Here is a 27226-nt window from a genome sequence, read left to right on the forward strand (position 1 = left end):
AAATATTTAACCTTCCAATTGATTTTATACAGTTCTGCTCCAGTCTTTGCCAAACAGTAACTAGAAATGCTGTTGTGCCAGAGAATTTGCACTAAAAATGTGAGATGTGATAATATAATAGACAAAAATACTCTTTATGGACTAAATTTGCTGTTTACTTCTTACTTATTCACTCATGGAGCTGAGCCCTTCTTGAGGAGCCGTCAATTATGCAGATACTCAAGAATTTCCCAGCATTTTATGGAACCAAAAGGTTCATTACCGTGTTCACAAGAGTCTTCCAGCGGTTCTTATCCTGAGCCAGATAAATGCAATCCATACCATCCCATCCTACCTCTCTAAGATCAATTTTAATATTGTTCACCCTCATACGCCTTGGTCTTAACAGTGATCTCTTTCCTTCAGGCTTTCCCACCAACATCCTATGTGCATTCCTCTTCTCCCCCATTCGTGCTACATGTCCTGCCCACCTCATCCTCCTTGACCTGGTCATTCTAATTATACTTGGAGAGGAGTTTGCTTGTATAATATCAAAGGGATCTTCTCGGCAGCACAAGAAATAATTTGATGCATTTACTTTAATTTCAGATTACATTTTTGATCATTCCATAAAATGATATCAAGACTTTTTTAAAACCAGGACATATAACTTTTCGTATTGTCACGTGTAGGGGTGACTATGTATGCGTATTGCATTGGAGGATTGGATTTATTGCACCGTATGCAGTCATACATCTCGGGACTATAAGGAATATAGCGCTACTGCTGATCTACACACTTTATAGTTCACCGTTACACACGCACTAGGTTTCTCAGTTTTCACTTGTCACAACCTGGCAACGAATTTTTAAGTCTCATTGTAACTTCAGATCACTCATGGAGGATTACTTGCACCGCCTGGTTCATTTCTTCTCAGTCACCTTGGACTGCCATCTGCAGAACTCGACCAAATTCTCGACAACTATTCCCTTGCTCCCAAGCTCATATTCTGGCCGGCTGGCGTCTCGAAACTCGACTCTGCACTTGCACTACTGCCAGCTTCGGAACTCTTCCTCATAATCATTTTGAAGAGGCCGCGCAGAAAACAACCACACTTGTTAAGGAGGCGCATTTACTGATCCGTTGCCTAACATTAGACTTCCTATTGTTGCACGCGTTGGCTCCCCAGGAATGTGTTTACCTAGTCGTTGCCTAGTAGTGGGTTTATATGTCGCAATATTGTTTATACATTTCACATTATTAGTCAACCGAACATAAATTTGTTGCCGAAAAAGAATAAAGTATTTAAAGCAGTAGAGCAGTTGTAATTTACTGACCCATTATTAGTCACTTTCAATTGGTAAAGAGTATATATTTGACATAGAACATACCTTTGGTGCTCAAAACAGCATTAACATAACTTTTTTCGAGTTGGAAATTTAACAACACTCTTAAGTAGCAATAATGTATAGGGTCGATTATATGATGATTAAAGAATGTGGAGCAGTTGGTGGAACGAGAACTGACAGACGAAACCGAGGTACTCGGAGAATATCCGTCCCAGTACCACTTTATCTGCCACAAATCCCACGGGACTTAACATGGGATAAAATGTGGCCCACCGCTGCAGGAACCATGGGTCTAACAGTCTGAGCTAGGGCACAGCCTATTATAATTTTGATCCAGAATATATTGGGTCTGAGAGGCACATTTTGGTAACGATTGGAATATTTGTAGAGTTTGGTAAGCAGGACCACATATGAACAGATGTTACTCGAGTGTAAAGTTGAAGATTTGTATCTTCTTGTGTATAACGCCTTGTAGTCCTTTATAAAATGGTGTTGTATCTTACTAGATAGAACATTCACGCCTATTGGTGAGAAAACTTCAAATCCTACACTTGTGTGAGGTTATTATTGGGTCGTCTTGCATTGGTATCTCGTGAAAGGACACAGTTATCATTTCCGAATATCCCAAGATTTACAAAGGTTTGCAGCATCTCAAAGTGCACTACAGAAGAAAATCAAGTGGAGCAGCCCGTATATTGGTCACGAGTAGCTCTGTGGGAACACTGACCATCTGCTACTGTCATCTTGTGTAACTTACACAAGATGGGGGTCAAAAGAAAATTAAGTAAATAGCAGAAGTTTACTTCATCCCACTTGTAACAGACCCTTATCGTCACCTCCCTCTCTTCTCAACCCCTCTATCCCTTACGGACTCAATTACGTAGGTCTAATGCTGGCTAGCGAGTGGATTTATACGCTACTGTTAAGATCTGCTATCAGGGGCGATTTCTGCAGAGGGTGAAGTTACAATTCTGTTGCCGAAATTAGCTCTCTCGTTGACATTTATTAGTTCAAATATAGCAGGAATATCATAATACGATATACAAGTCCTGTATCGTGTTATACACATCGATTCTTGGGGCAGCTGAAGAGAAAGAGCTTCTTATCTGTGATGTCAGAGGTTAAAATAGGGCACAGACATTTATGACTATGCTGTGTATGCTCGTGTCTGTAGACTCTCTGCTTATCGATCTTTGTCTCTTCATAGTTGCTCTTAGGCCTCTTAGGCGAGGGCCTATGTCGCGGGCTGTCTGCAGTGAGAGACGCTACTGCCGGATAGACTTGCTTGCTTCTTTCTTGTCTTCTGTTTGATAAGTTCAATCACGGTCTTCATTGTAGGACTACATAGTATTTAACGAGATGTTTGAGTTCTGTTTCCTTACTATAGAAATTTGGGGGGGGGTGCGAATTTGTTTATGTTCTAATTATAAAAAGAGGTATAAACGGAATTTTAGTCTTGAAATAACAAAATTGTTTCATACATTTGTTGCTTCTTGCTTTCGACATAATCCTTATCATCGTAACAACCCTGGTTGAGTATGAATAATTACAGCTCATGTTTATGTAATTGTCTCCATTTACTTGTTACTTCTGTCCTATTGAAATGAATAATGAGTTAGTCTGTAAGATGTATTCTCACCTTTATTTACTATATAGAAATATATCGTATACGGAGGAAGCAAGGGAAGGACAGAAGAATTCTTAAAATTTTTAGGCCCCAAGTCACTTGTTTCATTTACCACTTTCAAAGTAGGTAACACAAAAACCGTTAAAATTGAATACAACTTTCATAACCACTATTCATGTGTTTGAAATTACGTTATGAGTAAAAGGTAAAATTCTCCTTGTGCTCAACAAATTAAGCACGAGCCATGAAGGCGTATGGGAGAGCAGATGTCTAGATCCACATTTTCTTGACCTCAGCACTAGTTGGATGTGAGTTGTCAGCTTCACGCCCGCATCGCTTTACCCCTGGAGAAAAAGGCCCCAGTTCCCATTGGATAGGAGGCTGGGTGGGCCCCAGGGGCGGTCTGGGGGATGTGGAGAAGAGAAAATTCTTGACCATACAGGGACTCGAACCCCGACCCCTCGGTCGTCCAGTCTGTAGCCAGCCGCCTCCCCTATGCGCCTCCAACCCCTATTACATAGATAGCTTTACCACATCCGTAATAATTCGAAGTATGATATCTAAAATTCTTATTACGAGTACATTATATGATATCAAAGTACTCTAATGGGCTTCATGTTGTCCTGATAAGAAATGTCGACCTGTACGTGTATGTTACGCGTGTGCATACATATATAGGCCTACCACTGCAGTAGTCTCTATATGTGACTTTCTGAAGCTAGCTTAATTGAAGAGACTGAATTGTAAGCAAGCCGACGTCCGCTCCGGTCAGATTGTAGTGACAGTCTGTCGAGTCAGTGGGGAGAGACAAGTTGCAGTGGTCGGTATCAGGAAGTTACATTTGTAATAGGAAAATCCACATCAATTGATCAAATCTAAGCTGCAGTCAGCCCCTAAGTCCCCTATATTGAGGGTGATGGACATCACATGTGAAATGTCATGGAAGAAATCTTGTAAGGGTGGGTACCGGACAGTATGCTAAGTAGAAGTGTACCACAACAACCCCCTTCCTTTATATTGTTGATTGACCATGGATAATTCAAAAGCACCCAGTGGTCGTGTTTTGGTATGCAGGTCCATACTCATTCAACCCTCGAGATATTTGTTCATTCCTCCCTCACTTCGGGGAGAGAAAGCATGGAAATAGAGGAAGATATAGATGTAGCAAGGGCAGATTCACAACTCCAGCCTGAGGGGAAATAGTACAGAGAGTAGAAGGCAGTTTTTATAGAAGTTTCACACAGAAAGTCTAAACTTTGACCAGACATATATTTTCATAGCCATATTAGCCAGGAATAAATGGGCGAGACCTGATCTCAGAGAATGAAATACATAAAACTGTACAGTGAGGTTTTCTGTTGCGCGTGAGCGCGGACTCTGACGGGGGAGTCGGACGTTGTTGCCGTCAAGACAGTCGACCTATAACGCGCAAAGTTCTCTTCAGAGGCCTCGCTGTCTAGAAAACTCACTATACTTCATGCGCTACGTCTGTCTTGTGAATGTAATCATGGGTAAGGCTACGGGTGTGACAAGTGGAAAACGGTAGTGATAAGGGACAGGGCAATCCAGAACTGTTCTCATCACATCGTAATTAGCCACAGATCGCTGCAATAATACTATTGCAAAACAAATGCCACATCTCTCTTATTATTTATTGATTTCCCGATTGTCTTCTATTCTGTTGTAAGAAACAAAGGCATCCATTGAACTGCACTCAAATGAAGTTCAGCAGATGGAGGCAAATAAGAGCCAATATTTTATCAATATGATTATCTCCGCAGTAATAATGGAAGAAGTGTTAGAAAAAACTGTCAGAGGCCGTGTTTGAATATCTGATTGTTTTTCACGTGTCAAAGTATTTCCTAAATATTTGTCGATGTTGTCACAGCTATCATTTGAGTCCGTTCAGGTGTCTTAAGCCCCGACTTCCTAAGATCAATTTAAATATTATTTTATCACGTGAAGTTTGTTACTGACATTTGTGTACAGGCATAGTGGCAGGTAGATAAGAAATAAAAACGAAACGCAGAGGCAGAGGGACAATAACGTAAACACTGGGAAGCAAAATAGAATAATAAAATAAAATATTATTGTTCAGAACAGCGTCCCACCGGATTTGAGCCAGATGTAAGTATAAACTGGATTCAACAGGCTCCTGATAGGGACCAATAAGAAGACCGTTATGAGAATTTGGATTTCTTAAATATGTTCTATCAGCTTCTCAAGGATAAATATGCTCTTTGGAGTTCCTTATGGTACCTCAGCTCTAGAACCTGAGTAGATCAGTCAGAATAGTGACTAGGCTAAGAAGTATACCGAAGTTCGATTCGTGACAGGGATTTTTATCCATGTCATCATGTCGAGACCAGCTCTATAGCTCGTCCAGCCCCTTGCATGACGGATACCGGGTAAAGGGGATGATTTTTGAAGATGAACACTCACCTCAATTTAGTTCCTGTGTTAAGAACAGTCCACTTCTCCACAGAACTTAATGGCGTGGTACTTCATTAAGCACACAGAAACAACGTCATCTCTGCTACAGGGTAGTGGAGAACGTAAGAGAAATTGTGAACTGTAAGGAAATTCCATCATAAATATTTCGACTATGGAGAAGGTTCCAAATTCAGATCTTGACTTGAAAACCCAATATTAGTCAAATAATAAAAAAAAAGGGATAACACGTAATAGTAAACACGCTCCAGTGTAAGGAAATGTATGCTTACAAAATAGACAATTTCGTATTTCCTTATTTCCGGAGTCCTGGGTTCACATTAGAAATATTGCTTGACACTAAGACAAAAACGACGTTAGACATATTTTCTTGCAATCATACGCAGTTTTACCAGATTCTTTGCCAGGTTTCCCTGTTACATCACATGATTCAGCCTAAATATTCATTTCGTTTACGGCTTCATAATACAAATCAGATAGTTATCAGTGTATTGTTGCATTCTGTGTTTTCATTCCAACTTCAACGTTTTTTAATGCACTTTACTGCTGATTGTTCCAACTGTTGATATCGGCTGGAGGTACTGAAAATGAAGTCTGGTCTGGCTAATCTCAATCACTGCACCAGTGATTTGAGACTAGCTCTTTCTAACGGGCCCAACTGTGTAGGTTTATCCTTCCCTACCCACCTGAAGACGGAGACAGATCCAGTCTCCGAAACGTCGTGCCTTTTGTCTTTTACATACCAGACGATGGATGAAGTTAAAAACAAGCCAAAAGAAGTACTATTTAAGTAACTTAATTAATGACAATAATTAATTACATATCCATATATTTGGTGCGAACTGAAATAAGAAATGTGATATCTAATTCATTTTTAAATTCGTAATGTTTAGTGGAAAAGCATTTATATAATGAGCAGACAATACTTATGGGCAAAAAATCTCTTTATATTTAGCAGCTTAAGCCCTCTGGCTTGTTCCAAATCAGAATTAATTCTGAAATGTGGAATCCTTAGATATTTTGACTGAATTTCTCAGACAGAAGTGGTTCCATCGAAAGAAATATATGCTGTATAGACAGGATAGAATATTAAACAGGTGCTGACATAGAACCATAGACTAACTGATATTTGAACCTCAGACCAAACTTTTGAAAGCTCCAAGATCGTGGGCAACTTGGACAAACGGCCTCTGTAAATGCATTTCTATGATTTTACACCAGAACTAAAGTCCGTCTATGCTACGAACCAAGATGTCTTACCTTGTGTAGGCAACCTTAGAGAAGAAAATGTTGTGTCAGTACTCTGAATTTCCCACAAGCACATGTATACCGGAAGTAGTTGAAGATAAAATCCAATAATTCTCTAATGATGTTACAAATGACTGTAGCATTAAATGACAATGATGTACCCTCTTTCCCATAGCAGACGTAGTGTATGAGAAGATGAAAGCAAAGAGAGAAATCGGTAATTTGAAGTCTGTAAGAATGCAACATTGTTCCCGCCTATAACGCATGCGCAGATTTGACCTGGCATCTGAAGTGTAGATGAAAGACGGACGGAGAGACAGAAAGTCATGCAGTGACTAACAAGTAACCAAAAGAACATAACCTACTGACGCACTGATTTGTACTCATTTACAAAAAGAAATAGGCAGCATTTGACGAAAAAAAAATTTAAGCTTTGGGCGCTGCATTTGCGCTTAAGTTACAACTATGCGGCACAGAGAATATGAAAGCGACTAGTGCGGGAATTTATTAGCGCAAATTTTCCTGGCCATTACATCACCATATATACGTGTCGAGTGTGTAATATGGATGTCGACGTTTCAGCAAATTACACCTTTTTTTTCTTCTTTTCCTTCTAAACAATTTTTAGCTACCCATTCCATTCTATGTGTGCGACAAATTTTTACGGACCATATAACATCTTTCTTCCCAACAGGGGGTTTAAGGGAAGGGGTGGTTGCTGGACCCTGGTGGATGCATGTAGCGGACAGGGCGGTGGAAGGGGAGCAGTTGATTTACTTCCTGTTCTATGCTCCGGTACCCACAGACTCCCGGAAATATTAGCAGCGGTTTTCCCGGAGAAGGGGATTGACATCAGGCGATGAAATGGACCCGGGATCGAGCCTTATCTGACGAAATATTTAATGTTGCATGATAGTGTTGATAGTATAAGCGAGACACCGAATCATATGAGATTTCAGCAGAGATGGATAGTAACTCTTTTATTCTAAATACACGTAATATACAAAACTTCAGTTCGTACCTCACAGGAAACAAATTATGTCTCTGCTACAAAGCTCGGCCTGTTAATGCTGTTGAGCAAAATAATTACAGTTTACGGCGGGAACCAGAAGAAACACCTATATACACTCAGTTCGAAGATTGCAGGATTTTAGTACGTTAAAGTTGGTAGCACACGTAGTAACCACTGGGCTTTAAAAGGTTAAGATATGTAGGATTGGTGCCTTGTGATCTAATAAATGGTTATTTTTCAATGGTTTCAGTTTTAGGTTAGAGAAATCCCGTTACAATCTTGAAGATGGAGGCAGTGGACTCCTGAGAAACGTTAAAACCGTCTACCAGACTATATAAGATCTATTCTTGACACCCTGAATCTATCACTGTGCAACGTCCTCTTCTTAAGAGAGTCACATTATATTACTTTAGTAAGATAAACCAACTTTCGAAGTTATGGCAGTGGTAGATAAGAAGTTGTTTTGTGTGAGTGTGAAACCTGGTGTCTAGCACTGACGGAAGAATGCATATTGAGAGTGCTGCGAGCAGAGGGCGCTGAGGAGAGTATTTGGACCTACTAGAGAAACAAACTGGAGGCTAGAGAAAACTGCATAATGAGCCCCATGCTTCTACCTATCAAATGGGAAGGACATAGTAAGCAGGATTAAATAAATAAAGTTATCCCTGTATTTAATTAATTAAAAACTATGCCATGGCGACATATGGGGGAGTGGAGGTATAGCTCCAACATCCTTGAACTCGGCACTAGATAGAGGTGAGTGGTCAGTGTCACACCCCGGCCGCTTTACCCTAGCGGAAAGAGCCCTGGAACTCATTGGATACGTAGAAGGCTGGGTGAGCTTCAGAGCTGGTCTAGACTCTGTGGAGAAAAGAAAAAATTGGCCTGCCAGGAATCAAACCCGAGGTGTCCAGGCCGTAGTCCATAGCTATAACGATTGAATTATCCAGATTAGAACTCAGTTTAAGTTATTATTTGAAAGCGCTGATCCAAATATATGAGAATTTGGACTGAGTCTGTCTGGTTGAGGATGGTTTTCAGTGACGGGATGTTGTGTGTACAGTAAGCAAATGTCTGGTTACATGGAAGACAGGGAATTTCCTGAGTACCTGAGCTAACAACTTCTTAACAAAAGACTCTGCTCTTCGGTGATAGGGAACAAATTCTTGGATGGCCAGACGGAAGTCTGGGCGACGTATGATTTTCCAGAATTTAAGGCTCCTTTGTTTTGCCTGTTTACGAATTCCTAAGTAAAAATCATTTAGTAAGTAGCAGTTCGCTTGGCGAAAAATTTATATTGTTAAATATAGATATCTCGGCTTAATGTGTATGCTTGATTCATGCCTTCTGACAGCTCGTTTTGTGCAAACAAATTAAATTACTTCGACGCAATCATGCTACAAACAGATTTTCCGTTAAAATTATTACATAGAAATAACACAGAGACTGGAGATGTAAGAAATGGAACGTCTTATTAACTAATTAACCAGCTGATGGAAAATCCGGGGTAGCTCAGTCTATCTAGCGACGGGTTAGGGGATGGACGGCCGTGGTTCGATTCCCGGCAAGCACAAGATATTTTTCTCCACTCCACAGCTTCCAGACTGGCTCTGGGGCCCACCGAGCCTCCTGTGCAATGGGTATCTTGGGTTCTTTCCCCGTGGATAAAGCGACCATTTCGTGAAGCTGACCACTAACCTCCATCTAGTGCCGAGGTCAAGAATGGTGCAGCTATACGTCCACTCCCCTTTATGCCTTCATGACACAGTGCTTAATTAATTAAACACAAGGAAAAATTTACCTGTACCTTAATAAATAATGAAGAGGACTAGAAGGAAGTGAGTGTGTCCTAATTTGAAATGTCGCATGATCGTGCATTAGTCTGGAGAATTTGAGGAAAGCCACAAGAAACCGCAGTTAGGATATCCATTCTCTGGTCGAGATATGAACCCAGAAACATCTGGATGTGAATCTGGAGTGCCACGCATTCGACACTGACGTTCGGTCAGGAGACTCTTAAATTCACAAATATTTTACAAGAGATTAAAAATCACCATATATTTTTTTGAACCGGATCTTCAAATAGCGAATTTGAAGGCAAATTTGACCCGTTATTAGGTAATATAAAATTTGGGTGTACGTGCGGAGTGGAGGTAAAACTCTAAGTAATCTTGATTTTGGCACTAGGGTAAATGATTGTTTCACACTCAATCGCATTTACTTCCTTCTATCGTAATAGTCTCCGATTCCCGTTCAGTGTAGGTGGAAAGCAGCCGGCTGTGATATGAATGTCCATTGTCCTGCCGCACACCGAAACATAGTCTTGCAACCTGGAGCCATTCCCCCCACTGAGTGGACAAGGAGAATCAGTCTGAACTAAAACTTTTTGAATATTTGTACTCAGTCTTATAAATAAAATACAGTAGGACTCACATGCACTTGTCATGCATTCTATGACCATGTAATTCTAACTAGGTTAATCGTTTGAACTATAGTATCGTAGCAAATGTAGGATTACGTTTTACGAGAACGTAATGATGTTCCTCTAATGCAAAATTCGAATTGACTAGGAGTTGAATGTTCAGTTTCAAGCTTCGCCCTGCTCTCCTCCTCTCCGTTCCTAATGCAGTCGGGATAGCGGCTCTATGACAGTCAATAGTACTGCCAGTAAAACAAAAAATGCAGTGTTATTACCAAGCACAAAACCTCAAAATGTCTAAACTGACGAGCGATATTTTCACCTCCCTATTCCCGTATATTATAAATTCTTCTTCTTTTTAGGCACCATATCCTAATTCTGATTTTAACCTCTATAACCACACAGGTTCTCTGAAACATATGCAGATAAGCGGTAGTAAACTTATCTCGGGTACTTCGTTTAGCTACAGGCACGTTAAATATGAAAACTTTTCGTTCTATTTCAGTTTATAAACTAACTGTAATATAATCCGCACTAGAATTCATTTTCACTTTTAACAATGTAAAACTTAAGTTGGATGTTGGTACTTCGGTTATCTTTCCCAAAATAATAATAAAAACGTCTTGTTCTGCCAAGAGAGTTCATCCCACATTGCTTGACATGACGAGGGGGTGGTGTATCGCTCACCCTGTAGGGGGCCATTAATAGGTTCAGTACGAGGGGTTGTGGCAGATGAGAGGGGGTACGAAATAAGACGCTGTCGTAACTTTCGCACAATTTGCCTCAGCATAATGTCACTACTTGAATAGTCTTCACTGACGTCACACTCTTCCGCCTTCCTCCTCAAAAAGTCACGTGAAGTACACGGAGTGCAATAATAACAGTACGCATCATTCTTTTGTTTCTTAGGAAGTATTTTTCCTGCAAACTTAATCGATATTTCTCGTTGAGTAGTTAGTTACTTGGTTCATTGGTCTTCCACTTTCTTGGATCCCCTAACCGTACTGGCTATTACACCGAACAATCAATTTGAATGTTTTAATTTAATGAATTTATTGTGACTAAAGAACATTTGGTGGATCGGTAGCCGAAGGGAAAAGAGATACCAGTCCAATGCAAAGTACAAAAGAAATACTCCGTGGTTTTAGTTGGCAAGCGAACTATACCGACCGACCGAGCGGCCGCCGCCTGTCGGCGAAGTTAGTGCCAACTTTAGCGGATAGAGGGTGTCGCGTGGTCAGAGCAACAAATACCCACGGCCGTTAATTTCGGTTTTCTAGACCGAAGCCGCTATTTCCTTGAAATAGCTCCTCAATTATTAATGCAAAATAGTACCTCATTATTTGTTAGGATGTGCAGATCTTGCGAATATTCGCAGTAAGGACATAATTTCTGAAAGAATTTCATTTCCCCAGTGGTATTCGAACCCGCGTCCTTGAATGAGCTCGACGTTCTAGTGACAATGCTTACCTTCACATCGGAGAGTAAAATGCTTAAGAAATAATACTGTTGATACTTCTTAGATGCTGAAGACCATTTTATGCACAAAACATTGTAAAATTACGGCAGTACGTCATCGTAGGGGTTATACTGAAACACTACGAACCAGGATCAAATTCGCCAAAGTCATAGAACAGAAGAGAACACAGTACATTACCAGCTTGAGTGGATGCGGAGATCAAATATGACGGACAGATATGTATAGACACCACCTCCTCATTATGCGTTCATATTATGGACTCTATGCAAAGATTGCATAGAATTATTGCCCCCCCCCTTCCCCCAAGAAAAAGGACCCGACAAATTTCCTATCTTGGAAGCATGGCAGCGATGACGAATAACAATACGAAATTTCTCATACATGGCACTCGAAACCGGAACTGGAAACGCTAGTAATTCAGTGTAGCCAATACTATAAATGTGCCAAGTGTATGTTGTGTGGATATAAAATATTGTGTCATTAAACTTTGAAGCTATTTATCGCAGGTAGCAGCATGCACAATTCCAATTTGCGAACTAGTAGCCTGAAGGTTGAAGCATAACAAATATGATCGTATAATATAAGCTGCGAATGCATCAACTTTGCCGAGAGGTCTTCACGTCAGGGATTGAAGATCGAGGCAAAAGTAAGAGTTTCAACAATCGCATTACTTTTATATCTGATAAAGTGTTATCGTATGCAATAATTGTAGTCTTCGAATGTGACAAGTAATTTAGAGCTTAATTGTTTAGTTGGCAACTCTGGTAACTTGTGTGGCGCGAAACATATTTTCCGAGTAATTTGGTTGCTGGTATTTTAATAGACGTCGCATTCCATCTTTACCGAAATCAATATAGTCAGCAGGTGTTATTTGTGGAAATTTAATACAGGTGAACAATTAATTTAAAATATAATATATGTTATTAGGTAAATGTTAACATTTTATTAACATAACCTAACTTATTATTTACACTTTCATTTCATTTCATTTATTCACCTTCCATAAATCCTGTCGAGAATACATTCTCATGCGGATGTGGAGATTGTCCTATGGAATCCATTCAATTATATCGCAGTTTGGACAATTTAGTGGTTTCGTGAATTTCCATGCACAAGGTAAATATTCTTCAGTCGCGATACAGCTTGAAAGTTACATAAATACAAGGAGAAATGTTCTGTGTACAAGTTAGGATAAACTTGACAGTTATATTCTGATGTGGATCATCTTGTTATGTTATCAACATTGGCATGCTCCTACAGTCTTCCTTCTTCAGTGGCAGGTTGGTGTCATCTTAACAGAAATTTGTACATGCTCCGTAATGAAGTATCCATTGGAAATGTGGCTATACTATATGATTAAACATTGTTTATTGCAAGCATGATATTTTGACTGTAATCGTAGCTGGCCCATATACGCTCACAAGTGTTTCAGAGCACTTGAATATTTTTGGAGTTACTAGCCTTTACTATGAGCTGAACTCACTGCAGCATCTTGCTGCAGGGCTGACTGTATTATGTAAGTAGTATATCAGAAATCTGCTTGTGTGTAAGTTTTGGGATGACTTACAAACCAAGACCAGGAATTTATGTATATAATTATGAAGGTCTTGCAATGTGACTTTATTAATAAGGATAATGAGACAGAAAGTTGGTGGGTCACTGATGAAATAAATTGGAACTTATTTTGAGAATTTGGTTGGATCGGTGGTCATACATTAATTTGTATCTTAGATATTATTTCTTAAGTTTTGAGCTTGAATGTATGAGTGAATGTATGAGGTGCAGGCCTTCTCGGCCCTTGCACCGCGACCAACAGTGGTCTGTTGTGCTAAAGTTTTCAGCTTACATAAACATTGAAAGGCTCAAGATAAATAATTTTTAAAACATTGCATTTCCCATTATGAAAGCCCATGTTGTCCTTGAAAATTAAAAAGAGGAGTTTGGTTGTTTTGTTTGTTAATTGTACATTACAGTGCATTGCATTCCATGGATCCAAAGTTAGTCAAAATGACTGTGGGATGTGGAATATGTTATATAAACACAAAACATATGTACAGACCCAATGGAGTTCTGACACAAGAGAAACCAAGCATACACAGTGACTACACACAAGACTATTTAAAGATACATAAGTTATTTTCTAGACAATAGGTATTCATCAACAGAGTAGAATGAATGTGTATTTAAGTATAGTTTCAGTGCTATTTTAAATCATGCCTTTTCATTCGTAAGACCTTTGAGATCCAATGGCAGGTTATTAAAAATGTTGATCCCAGCATAATATGCGCTTTTCTGAAAGCATGAGATTAGCAATTGGTTTATGAAGACAGTAATCTGTAACCATTTTTCTCTGTATGGAAGGTTTCAGTGTCTTCAGTGTATGAGCCTGTAAAACATATTTCTGAAGTCAGAAATCTTGTGTTCAGTCAGTAGTTTGTGTGGAGTACATAAGAACTGCCAGTTGCTTGTTTGTTACATTAAATTGTTACACTCTTTGTTCATGTAAAGAACATAAATTGTTTCAGAAGTGTATTTATTTTGAAATTCTTGCAATAGAAGTAAATGTAATGACTGAAGAGTTTCAGGGGAAAATGGAGGTAACAGGTTCCTCCAAAATGTTAATAATCATGTATGTGACTGTACTTCATAACCCAGAAAACTACAATCTAAATTTTCATCATGGAGAAAACCTGAAGTTTCATACCTGAATAATTTATTTTTCTCTTACTTTCATCATGAATCTCATATTTATTTGTTATTGTCAGATATTTATATTTTGAAACCGTTAAAGTGATTTGTAACTTTCAGGATACCAGGACTGTGTTTCAGATTTTGCTTCTGCCACATGGTAGACCTAGTTTTTGCTAGCCTGTAACTGAATTTCTGCATTTTTCTGTGTGGAGTTTATATTCTTGCATACCAAATTAATGTCTTCAGTGTATGCAATAGACTGATACATGACATTAAATTTAAAATGTACCAGATTCTCTTGGACCCTATTCTAGAGCCGCCGCGGTGGGAAGCCAGCAACTAACCGATTGAGCTATGGCGCAGCCTTCAAATCACTTTTAGTAACCATTATATCATCACTTGTGTTATACTTTGATGTGAAGTAACTCAATAAGTAAATAAATGTTGTTGCCAAAAATAGTTATCACAGAGTTGTGTATGAATGATTAGGTTGTGTAAAGTGAGTTTATTCTTGTCTTTGAATACATTTTGCCACACATTACTCGCAATACCGAAGATGTTACAAGGGCCTGTCTATTGATGATATGCTAAAAATTAACAGGACATGAATGAATTATAAAACATTATTAAGCCATGTGTCAGCATATCCGGCACTTCACTTTCAGTCCTGAGTGAGTTATGGCAAATAGTTTGTTTCTGAATTATCTGTAAAACCATAAGTGCACTCAAGTATGTCTGGTAACCGAACAAGAATCAACCATCCTTGCACTCAATTCAATAAAAGGCACATGTAATTAAAAGTTGATGGTAAAGGCTTATGGTCTGACTGTGTCAGATATGTCTTTCTACGAACCCTTCGTATGATATTGAAGAAACTGTAAGAAAATTGTACTAGAACTTGGAGATGAATGCTTAATTTTGGAATTTTTAACCATGTACATCTGAAACTGGGTTTAAGACCTCAGTAAGCACAACATAACTCCAAATCTAAAATGTTTCAGAAATGCATGTTTTAAATAAAGTAAATTTTTGATATTGTAGAAGCCTTTTGAGGTTACTAAGCTTTATCATGGTTACGGTATCATCATGTCTCTATGTTATATCTAATTACATTTGAATTAATTTGAAACACTGGATATTTGGTTGTTGCTTGCTGCCTGATTCTTGCTGGCTACTTTCTTGGATTACTTTTCAACCCTGATGATGGAGGTAGTATGTTTTTCCAAAATGTCAGTGAACTTCTGCTTGACTACATGGTATTGCATTCTGGAAGATAGTGCTTTTCATAATCCACAATGTGGAAACCTCAAATCCAACATTGTTTCTTTGTCTGCCAGATATGTACATGGCAGGAACTCCTGCTTGCTTGTTCAGTGATAGTGTTCTTTTATTCTAACAGTTTATGTCTACACTATCTATCATTTTTCATTAATTTTTTTATGGAGTTTATCAGAATGTATTTATACCTTGAACGTTTGCCAACAGTGGAAAACTTTGAAGTCTCTGACATTTCTAAGGTACTCAGAAAGTGTGCTATAAACCATGAGCACAAATATATAACTAAATTATGTAATTATTCATTTTTATATATTACCAGCCATTTTACATAGATTTAAGCATTTGAATGAAATTAGATGTCTTTAAGTTCTTCATAGAACTTCTTTGTTTTTATCTCATTGTAATGTCAGGGTTCTTGTCACACTTGCATAATTTGCAGTTTACCAAATTTACCAAATGTTTACATGACTGAATATCTACTTAACTAAAACGTTGGAGTTTGAAGAACTTGAGTTTTAATTATTTATTTTGAGGATGAAATATCTGATTATATTCTACAGTGCACAATTGTAGACATTTCTTCCATTTTTTTTCTAAATTCAAAGGAGTCCATTGACATTAAAGGTAAATATTTTTCTTTGCAGTTCTCAAATGCATTTCAGAAATATAAATTAATGAGAACATTTTAATGAATATGGTTCTCTATGCCTACTGACATCAGAATTACAGATCTACAACCAAGTTTATATGTGGGGTTTGGGGTTGAAGGAGCAAAGCTGTGGAGTCGAATAGTTGATTCTCCTAATATTGGTATAAAATCCACTTCCAATTTCAAACGTTTTGAAATTGGAATGATAATTTGCAGTTAGTAGTAATGTTGAATGTATAAGGGGTGGGCCTTCTTGGCCTTTGCACTGTGACCACAGTGATCTATTGTGCCTTAGTAGTAATGATTCTCATGTGTATACAGTAATGCCAAAAAAAGCACTGTACTCTAGAACTCTTGGTTACTGAGAATATTTACAAGATTTTACTGTTTTTCACTAACATGACAACCCCAGAAACGTTTGATTTTGTTTCATTATGTACAGGATACCTAAACGAGCACCGAGGAAATATATAGAGTCCACTGTATTGAATTTTATTTACCTGTCTCAAGATGGGTCACAATAAGCAGGTTTCTTTGCGCATGGTGTAGTGTCTCTCTTAAAAAAATAATGGCTGCTCAGGTGAACAGGAAATTGTTTCAATGTAACATAAAGGGTCACCAAATCCCAGCATTGAACCCTATTCTGAGCTAGTTCATTCTTCATACCCTCCTTCTGTTAAGAACAAATGCAATGTTATGTTTGTGCCATGTTTCATTGATTAAGCCTAAATATTTTGAGGACACGTTGTGTATCCGCAGGAGATAAGTTGAAAAGGAGTAATGTGAGTGTGTAATGTCTGACAAAAGCCCTTTGCAGCAGATAAGGTTATAAATATTTTGCTGTGTAGGATATTGTATTTATTTGTTGCCTTGGGCAGTTTCTGATATAGATTGGGGGTCCTGCACTCTCTAAGCTCAAGTCTTCCCTTTCACGGATCTCCCCGAAGAACTCTTAAATGGTTTCCAGGTTTTAGAATGCAGAATACCCATGAGTGGATAGTTATCAGTGTTTATAGTGGAATTTACAGCCTTCGCATGGCTATGTCCGAAGGGTATTTGGTGTTTGGTCGCAGAAATTTTAAATTGATAATACTGTGGGGTCTGTATTTGCACAGTTCCTTTATCAAGTAATCGTAAAATATTTTTTACTATGCTGTGACGTTCATTGTATCAGGAATTTCTCTGGAGATTATATTTATGAATTTCATGTATTACTTAGCATAAGCATCTGTTATTTTACTAAGCATCTTTAGTCAGCTGATTTCCGTAACAGGAAGTATTCTTGGAGGCAGGACGGTGAAAGAGTTTGAGAGCCCTTTTTTTTATATTCTAAAGGGTCCTGACGATGGATGACACACAGAATTGCTGTTTTTTTTTTTTTTTACTTTTTTTCCATCTTCCGGAATTCTAGGTAATAGAGGACACGACGTTTCGGTAACGGGATCTGTTTCCGTGTTGAGGTGAGGAAGGAAGAAACCTACTCAGTTGGCACCAAACTGAGTAGGTGTTTTACTTCATCACTGGAAGACGGAAACAGATCCAGTTTCCGAAACGTCTTGTCCTCTATTACCTAGAATTACGGACGCTGGGAAAAGTAAAAAAACCCAGTAATTCCCTGTGCCTTTTTTTGTCTAACGTTTAGGAGGAAAATTCTCTCTGTTCCTGGCAGATATAAAATTCTGGTGTTCCATCCCTAATTTTACGTAGACAGCAGTACATAGAATAAAGGATTATCGCAGTTGCTGCAAATTTGATTCTGCTGCTTCAGGATATAACATAGGGCGAGTTGGATTGTTTGTAGGGGTAGATGGTGGTCTCAGGTGTATAAGAAGCAATAAATGCTCACCAATTACTTCACTAAACGAGCGGATGCACACAGACTTGCTCTTGGAAGGTGTTTCTTGAGTGCCTGCGGGCACCTGCTATCTGAGAGCTGTTCACCATTCATCCCTGTTCTTGTGTCGCAGCAAGTAATCGCTCATTATGCGGGCAGTGAATTCAAGACCTGCCCTGTCCATTATGGCGGATAAAAGGGAAGTTCTTTCCCCCATTTTTTATTTACAGTTAAAAAGTGTTTTTTGAGCAGTTAATGGTCACCTGGTCGAGAAGTCCCGTTTTGTTTACGGAACCAGAAAGTTCATCACCGTGTTCACACAAGCTAGACACTGGACCCAATCCTGATGCAGCTCAATCAATTTGACACCCTCGTACACCCCCATACTCAGAGCTGAGCCCTTCTTGAGGAGAAGCCAAATCTGCAGCTATTCAAGAATTTCCCAGCATTTTATGGAACCCGAAGGTTCATTACCGTGTTCACAAGAGCCCTATCCTGAGCCAGAAAATCCAATCCATACCATCCCATCCTCTCTCTGAGATCCATTTTAATATTGTCCACCTACCTATGCCTTGGTCTTCCCAGTGGTCTCTTTCCTTATGGCTTTCCCACCAATATCCTATATGCATTCCTCTTCTCCCCCATTCGTGCTACATGCCCTGCCCACCTCATCCTCCTTGACTTTATTGTTCTAATTATACGTACTTGGAGCATACACCCCCCTCTCTAATATCCATTTTAAATTAATCTCCAGTTTTTGTCCATATCTCCCCTCCCCAGAAAGTATTGAGGTTTTCCCAAATGAAAATTTGTGTACTTTTCAGATAGTTCTCAGCCTTCCCGATTTAATCACCCCCCCAAACCAGAAGAAGAGTGCACTGTTTCCGTAACTGTAGGCGCTCCGTGATCGTAGTAGTTTTTACAACGTCGCTAGATTGTCTCTGAATCTGTTTTGTCCTGGCATCATGCTTATCGGGCACAGATAAAATACAATACTCGTAACATATTTGATGGTGTTAGTTGTGCTGATTGATAAGAAGCTTGTATCGCCAGTGTTGCTCACTGCAGCATCCTGTTTCACCGTCTTCGTGTTCTCACTCCTCGCCATCTGTGTACAGTTTCGTCGATATACAGGTAGTAATATTCACAGTTCAGCGTCTTCGCCTCTTCTCATTATACAACACGACATGTTTCGGCCTAACTGATCCTCATCAGGTGAATAAGATGTTGCTGCTCTGTTATCGCGCTGTTCTGCTTCTCATTTTGATGTAAATGCTTCTGAAATTACAAAGACAAAAACAACTCCGTCCAATGTGACTGTTTAAGTTTTACCACCTGAAAACTCAGCACCCTTACATGTTTCGATCGTTACGAATCATCTTCAGAGGGAACAGAATGAAACAAATAAAAAAAATGCTTCTGAAATATTGTATTTTAGGTTATTTTTAGATTACAATGTCGGGGTTTATAATTGGAATGGTCAAGTCAAGGAGTATGAGGTGGGCAGGGTATGTAGCACGACTTGGGGAGACGAGGAATGCATGTAGGATATTGGTGGGAAAGCCAGAAGGAAAGAGACCACTGGGAAGACAAAGGCGCAGCTGGGTGGGCAATATTAAAATGGATCTTAGAGAGACAGGATGGGATGGTGTGGATTGGATTGGATTTCTCTGGCTCAGGATAGAGACCAGTGGAAGGCTCTTGTGAACACGGTAATGAACCTTCGGGTTCCAGAAAATGCTGGGAAATTCTTGAGTAGCTGCAGAATTGGCAGCGCCTCCAGAACGGCCCAACTCCATGAGTAAGTAAGTAGGCCTCGCCATAGCTCAAGCGGTTAGTCACTGGCTTCCCACCGCGGCGGCCTGTGTTCGATCCCGGGTCTGGTCAAGTGGGATTTGTGGTGGACAAAGTGGCGCTGGGGCGAGTTTTCTCCGAGAACTTCGGTTTCCCCTGCCAATCTTCATTCCACCAAATTCCCCATCATCATAATCACCCGGGGCAGGCTACAATAGGCCAATCACTAGCCGCCGTGCCGAGTGGACCCAGTTGGACTCCCCCCACTAAGCGAATTAAAAAAATGAATAAACGCCGTGGTTAGTTTTTTTGTATGCATGTGTCTAGTGTATAATATTATAATTGTGCAGTGTAACGTTATGATAATACCCCTTTTGGATGTAACGCTGTGTAGTCTGGTTGATCATTACGAACATGCTGGAGGAAGATATTGCCTCAGTATTCAGGGTAAAAGATGATGGGACCGAGCTCCTATGACACATCAGCAAACTTGTACCAGACTACACGGAGTCAAATTAGATTATCATGCCGTTGTTACTTTATTAGTATGCACGTGTCTGGATTGTTTTGTTGATGTGTTGGCTTTATCTGTTTGTGCTGTATACAGCACGAAATTAGGTAGGTGTTCCATTGCTAATTCAAACAGTTCTCCATTGATGTCTCCGTTAAAAAGCGTTATGCCTCGAGGTAGGGGGCCCGTAAACGAAGCTGTTTAAGATTTACTCTAAACAGAATGTGGACTTTTATGTTGTGCCAGAAATGTAATGCAGTTAAGAGGAATACCATCTTATGGGATGTAACGCGTTGTAGTCCGATAGAAGTCTCCGTCGTTTCATTGGCAGATACCGTCTCCATCTTCAGGGTAGAAGAGTAATTCTGCTTCTTGTGGGTTTCTTGCTTGGATTACTCTTCAACCTTTAAGATGTTACTCCTAAATGTTAATGGATTTCTATCTGACTACACGGCGTTACAGAAAATAGAACCTTGTTCGTAGTCACCGCAGTGGAAACCTCAGCTCGAACTTAATGTAGTTAAGTTCCTACTCTTCCTAGATGTAGTCTACGTTTAATTATTAAACCTTCTTTCGCAATACAAGTAGAAGACTTCATTCCCGTCCATCCTCGTGTCTGTCCTCGCGTCCGGCTTCACCCTGGTTATAAGTTAAAGTTATTGCCGTGCTTAACTAATTAAATACTACGCCATGAAGACGTATAGGGTAGTGGATGTACAGATCCACATTTTCTTGACCTCTGTGCTAGTTAGAGATTAGTAGTCACCTTCACGCCCCGCCCGCTTTACCCCCGGAGGAAGAGCCTCCGGCACCCATTGCATGGGGGGCTGGGTGGACACCAGAGCCGGCCTTGGGCGACGTGGAGAGGAGAAAAATCTCTTGCCCATCACCATTAGGAGCTAAGTAACTGCGAACACGAAAGAATTGTCACGGTATGCGAACTTGTTCTGCGAATTAAGCCTCGTGCGTTTGTGTTTACTTTGTGGAGGCGACATTCTTAGGGAAATGATAAATTGGCTTGGCTTAGGCTTGTAGTTTATAAAAAAAAGACAAAATGATAGAAACTCCGTGGCCTGTAGTTCGTAAGAGAACTATAGCGACTGAGCGACCGCCGCTTGTCGGCTAAGTTAGTGCCAACTTTGCTGATAGAGGGTGTCACGTGGTTAGCGCAACGGTCCCCACGGCCGTTAATCTCGATTTTCTAGATCGTTTGTAGGTGGTCGTTTGTAGTTGAGTTAATACGTACGAGTAAGTCATGGTGAGTTGTAAGATTTCCAGCATTTGTATTCAGGGCAAGAAGGAAACACGTGACATATATTTTCGGAATTGAACTCCGGATCTACTGATGTGAAGCAACAGTTATATTCACCTCGACTTTATTTCAGCTCTCTCTGTGGTGTTACTGAATTATGGAAAGTTGCAATATAATAACGAGGTAAAATGGGAGCTGTCGTAAACCCCGTATTGCCTTAGAAAGAGAAAAGTAATGAGATCATCATGACGTAGGAGCGCATATGTTGTCTGTGTCCCCTGTTTCAACTTTTGACCCACCTGACAGATTTTCGCGAAACATGGTATGAACGTTATGTCACTGGGACCTACCCCAAAGTCATTCTTTTTTATTTCCTACAACCATTAATATCGTAAGGGGAGCGACACTCAGTTTATGCTCAAAAACTGATATATGCTAATTGAAATCTGCCGAAAGCTATGCTGCATTTATACAAAGTTATCCACGCAAACATTTATTTTGCTTATTCACTCGTTCATGTAGCTGGCCCTTCTTGAGAAGCTGCGAATTTTGCAGCTACTCAAGAACTTCCCAGCACTTTATGAAACCCTCGGGTTCATTACAGTGTTCACAAGATCCCTCCAGCAGTTTCTATCCTGAGACAGATCAATCCAATCCATACCATCCCAACCTATCGCTCTAGGATCCATTTTAATATTACTCACCCACCTACGCCTTGGTCTTCCCAGTGGTCTCCTTCCTTTCGACTTTCCCACCCGTGTCCTATATGCATATCTTCTCTCTCCCATTCGTGCTGCATGCCCTGCCCACCTCGTCCTCCTTGACTTGATCAATCTAATTATACTTGGAGAAGAGTACAAGTTATGAAGTTCCTCATTATGCAGTTTTCTCCAACCTCCTGTCACTTCATCTCTCTTCGGTCCAAATATTCTCCTAAACACCCTCAGTCAATGTTCCTCCCTTAATGTCAGAGACCAACTTTCACACTCATACAGAACCACGGGCAATATTATAGTTTTGTATATTCTAAATGTTTATGTTTTTGACAGCAGACGAGAAGACAACAAGTGATAACGATTGATAATGAACTATTTGTTCCAGGCATGTGACATTTTGTGCGGTGATAATTCATAAACATACCTACACACTATATATGAAATATTGTTTATGAGTCTGGAATTACGAACACGGACATAATAACAGTATTTGTAATGTATGGGATAGGAGAGTAAGCTTATTCAAGTCTGCTCGGATATCTTTGTCTTAGAAAAAATAATCCTTTTTATACTATCCTCAAAATTTCGACAACCTTTCAGCCTTGTGGTTTGATCGAAGAGGATAATACTTTTATTATACCATTTCGCATTTTACTGGAGGTTACTTTCTAAAACCCAAATCGCGTACAGTCAGAACTACCCTTGACAATCCCAGAAATCGAACATAAAAGTCATGCTTTTCCTGTAATATGCGTGTATTCAAGGTATACAAGTGCAACAAATGGAACACATGTACAACTTTATTAACAATAAATACAAAACTTTTTGAGTTTCTCAATCCAACAATGTAACCAGTTTATTTCTATCTTCGTTATTTTCCGAATTATTAAAGATCAAAATATGGCAGACCTTTTGTAGACACTGTATAATATAGAGTGTATATACAAGTAAATCTGGACCGCCTCTGTGCTCTAGTGGTCAGAGTTCCTGTCTACAGATCCAGATGTTCCGGGTTTGTTTCTAGGCACTACCAAATTTTCTGAGAAGTAGTGGGTCTGGAACGGGGTCCACTCAGCCTCGTGAGGATAATTGAGGTGCTATTTCATGGTAATAGCGGCTCCGGTCTAGAAAACCGAAATTAATGTCCGTGGGGATCCGTTGCACTGACCACGTGACACTCTCTATCAGCAAAAGTTGGCACTAACTTCGCCGACAAGCGGCGGTCGCTCGGTCTGTATAGTTCGCTTGTGGACTAAAACCGCGGAGTTTTTTTTTGTTTATACAGTAATTTAATTTTCACTTACGTAAAAATAAAGAGAGACATGATGCAAGAATAAAAAAGGGAGAACAGTAACCTGGGTCAGAGTTTGGTTTCGATCCAGGAGACCCAGAGACAGGCTTTGGTGACGGAGAGCGAGTCCTAGACGAATCTCTCGCGCTCCTTTGTTTTATTTCATTTTGACCAGCACGTATGTTTGAATTCGCGTAAGTTAATTGCGCATATGCTGCGACTGCACTGCAGTACAGGTTGGAAACGTTTTATACGAGGGCATAAATCAGTGCATAACGAGGGATCTGGCTCGTTCCTGTTGCATGTTACCGCAGTGACCCCCCTGAGTTTCACAACGTCAGGAAATTTCTTGAACAGTTGAACACACACGCTCCACAAAAAGCTGCAAAAGGAAGTCAGTTGCTTCATTATTTTTTAGATTTTTGTGGGCAGTTAGCAACCATTTCGAATTAGCTGAAATAAATAAATTACATAGTTTTCTGAGGGTGTTTGAGAACAGGGTGTTGAGGAGAATATCTGGACTGAAGAGAGCTGAAGTGACTGGAGGTTCGAGAAGACTGCATAATGAGGAGCTTCATAACTGTTACTCTTCTCCAAATGTCATTAGAATAATCAAATAAAGGAGGATGAGATGGGTGGGGAATGTAGCACGAATAGGTGAGAGGGGAATGCATATAGGATATTGGTGGGAAAGTCTGAAGGAAAGAGACCACTTTGAAGACCAAGGCGTAGGTGGGTGGACAATATTAGAATGGATCTCAGAAGATAGGATGGGATGGTATGGATTGGATCAACCTGGCTGAGGATAGGGATCGCTGGAGGGCTCTTGTGAACACGGTAATGAACCTTCGGGTTCAATAAAATGCTGGGAAGTTCTTGAGTAGCTGCACAATTGGCGGCTTCTCAAGAAGGGCTCAGCTTCATAAGTGAGTAAGTGATTTAATAAATAATAATTAATAAATCCTCTAGCTTCTAGGCAGGCAGTTAGGTTTTAGCTGCCCCAGACATTCCCTCCTTTTGTGGATCTCAGAGGCACAGTACCCCGTACACAAGAATATTTATTAGTAACACTAAAACACTACTTGCCGGTCACGGTAGCCGAGCGGTCTAAGGCATGCACTGTCTTCGCTCAATCAGAAGCCGGGTTCGTGGGTTCGAATCCCACTCAGGGCATGGATGTTTAATTTGTGTGTGTGCGTTTTTCTGTGTTTATGTACAGGTAGAGGCCTTGCGACGAGCTGATCACCCGCCCAAGGAATCCTACCGTATGTCTAAGATGTAGGCCTAGGCCCAAATGAGGGCTGTAGCGCCAATGAAAAGAAACACTACTTATTAGTGCTGAGTCATGAGGCCGGAGAGAAAGGGCTGTGGAGTACCAGCACTTCACGTGGAAGAGAAAGGAGTTTGAAACTTCGGGGTGGACAGCAAAACCCGGTCGTTATTAGAACCAGGTGCCGATAAGTAGGCAGAGACGGTGATGTGAGGTTTCCGGTATGACGTGCAAGTGCATTTGCATTGCACCTTTGAGAAACACGTGTTCTTAGTCACGTTCTTAAGGACGCTGCGATCTAGATTGCCGTCTTTCGAATCTCAGCAGGGGCGATATGACTTCATCTTAACTTCCACGTTCAGAATGACATTCGTGTTATCCTCTGTCCAGTGGCCGCGCCATAGCTCAAGCGGTTAGTCGCTGGCTTCCCACCGCTTCGGTCCGGGTTCGATCCCGTGTCTGGTAAAGTGGGATTTGTGGTGGACAAAGTGGCGCTGGGGTAGGTTTTCTTAGAGTACTTCGGTTTCCCCTGCCAATCTTCATTCCACCAATTTCTCTACAATCACCCTGACCTATCATCTGGGGCTGGTACAATAGGCCAGAAGTGGCCGCAGTACAAGGGGCTTAGTCCCACCCTACTAACATTAAAAAAGAAAACAATATCCCCTGTTCTATTCACTATGTTCCGAAGAATGATCTTGGGTTGTTAAATGTTTTGGAGCGAGAAACTTAACAGCTGCCGAACTTAATAACGTAGGCCTGCAGCGTATTACCTCCACTGTTGCTACAGGCTTCCATGACTTGCTGCTAAACATGGGAACCATATAATATTTCTACCACAAACTCCGTAACCTGTCGTCCGCAAGCAAACTATACCGACCGAGCGACCGCCGCTTGTCGACGAAGTTAATGTCAACTTTTGCGGTTAGAGGGTGTCGCGTGGTCAGCTCAACGGATCCCCACGACTGGTAATCTCGGTTTCCTAGACCGGAGCCGCTACTTCCTTGAAATAGCTCCTCAGTTATCCTCACGAGGCTGAGTTGACCCCGTTCCAGACTCACTACTTCTCAGAAAATCTGGTAGCGCCGGTAATCGAACACGGTACCTCTAGATCTGTAGGCAGATCTGACCACTAAACCACAGATGCGGTCAATATTTCTACCACACTTCACTTAAAATTTCTTTTAGAAGACACACCCCATCTCCGTTAAAAAGAGCAATCTGTTATTAAAGGTAAAGTTATCCGTGTGCTTAAGCCATTAAGCACTACTCCATGAAGACGTATTGTGGAGTGGATGTCTAGATCAGCGGTTTTTTGAACTCCGCACTAGTTGGAGGTCAGTGGTCATCTTCACGCCTCGGCTGCTTTACCCCCGCGAAAAGAGCCCGCGGTACCCATTGGAGAGGAGGCTAGGTGGGCCTCAGAATCGGTCTGGACGACATGGAGATGAGGTTTGTCCTCACCGGGACTCGAACTCCTACCCCTCAGTCGTCCAGCCCATACTGATTGTGCTGTTCCGACTCCCACCAGTATGTTAAAACCATTATGAAAGTAATTACGGTTTATAAGGCAGATTATACGGAAACCGCACGTACACCTTGTGGGCGAAATCCAGTTATTAAATGTTGAAGAAGGTGGTATATACGTGTGTAATAACCGGCGTGTTAAGAGGTTAACATTCATAGTTTATTCCTGTATGTTGTTAGTACATGTGTTAGCGATGCCAGCTGAATGCTGTAATGTGTTAATTTTTCATTGCAGTTGCTTTTCGTGTGGATTAATCAGTCGGTATGGATGCCGGTGTACCTACAACACCATCATCCGATAATGGACCAAGAAAATTCTTCGTTGCAGGCGTCGAAGTGGAGTTTCCGATTAAACCGTACAAATGCCAGATATCCACAATGAACATGGTGAGGACATCTATTGGCGCTGGCGCGAACTACTTGAATGTCTAAGTGCAAGAGTGATCTTACGGAATTTTGTTATGGCTTTTCCGGTTGTTAGTGACAAAAAGATCAGTAGCAGATCTAATATGTCATAATATACACTGAGACTTTTCTGTGTAACTGGTTAAACTTGACATAATAACATTCTTAATAGGTTTCTTTCACTACTATGACAGTTCTTCCTTATTGCAGACAAAGAATGAATAAGTTAACAATCAAGTTCCTTCTGTCAAATGTGACACTTTTTTAAGTTTTCCACCTCGTCACCACCTGCCTTACATGTTTCGGCTCACCACGGAGCCATCATCAGAGGCATTTATAGTAGAAAAAGAAATCACCAACACACAAAACTTCACTTTGTCCAAGATAGCCACGTTCCAGTTAATTAAAATAATTACAAATAGTTAAAATTACCCAGAGTGTCG

At 40.4% G+C, this 27226-nt stretch overlaps 1 protein-coding gene across 7 annotated transcripts in view; it reads left to right on the forward strand.

Annotated features, from left to right (window-relative positions):
* Positions 1-27226, forward strand: part of LOC111869346 (Fanconi anemia group J protein) — a 312269-nt gene that overhangs the window by 120450 nt on the left and 164593 nt on the right. For 3 of the 7 annotated variants that reach the window (XM_033753408.1, XM_033753410.1, XM_033753412.1), the window contains one exon: positions 26614-26765. In XM_033753408.1, the coding sequence (XP_033609299.1) occupies positions 26643-26765 (123 nt within the window). In that variant the 5' untranslated portion in view covers positions 26614-26642. Of the gene's footprint in view, positions 1-12004; positions 12212-12331; positions 12456-12597; positions 12682-26613; positions 26766-27226 lie in introns of those variants that run through there. The other 4 variants (XM_033753407.1, XM_033753413.1, XM_033753409.1 and 1 more) reach the window with 3 other exon arrangements.

This window comes from Cryptotermes secundus, unplaced genomic scaffold, assembly GCF_002891405.2.
Source record: "Cryptotermes secundus unplaced genomic scaffold, Csec_1.0 scaffold584, whole genome shotgun sequence".
In the NCBI taxonomy this organism is placed as follows: domain Eukaryota; kingdom Metazoa; phylum Arthropoda; class Insecta; order Blattodea; family Kalotermitidae; genus Cryptotermes; species Cryptotermes secundus.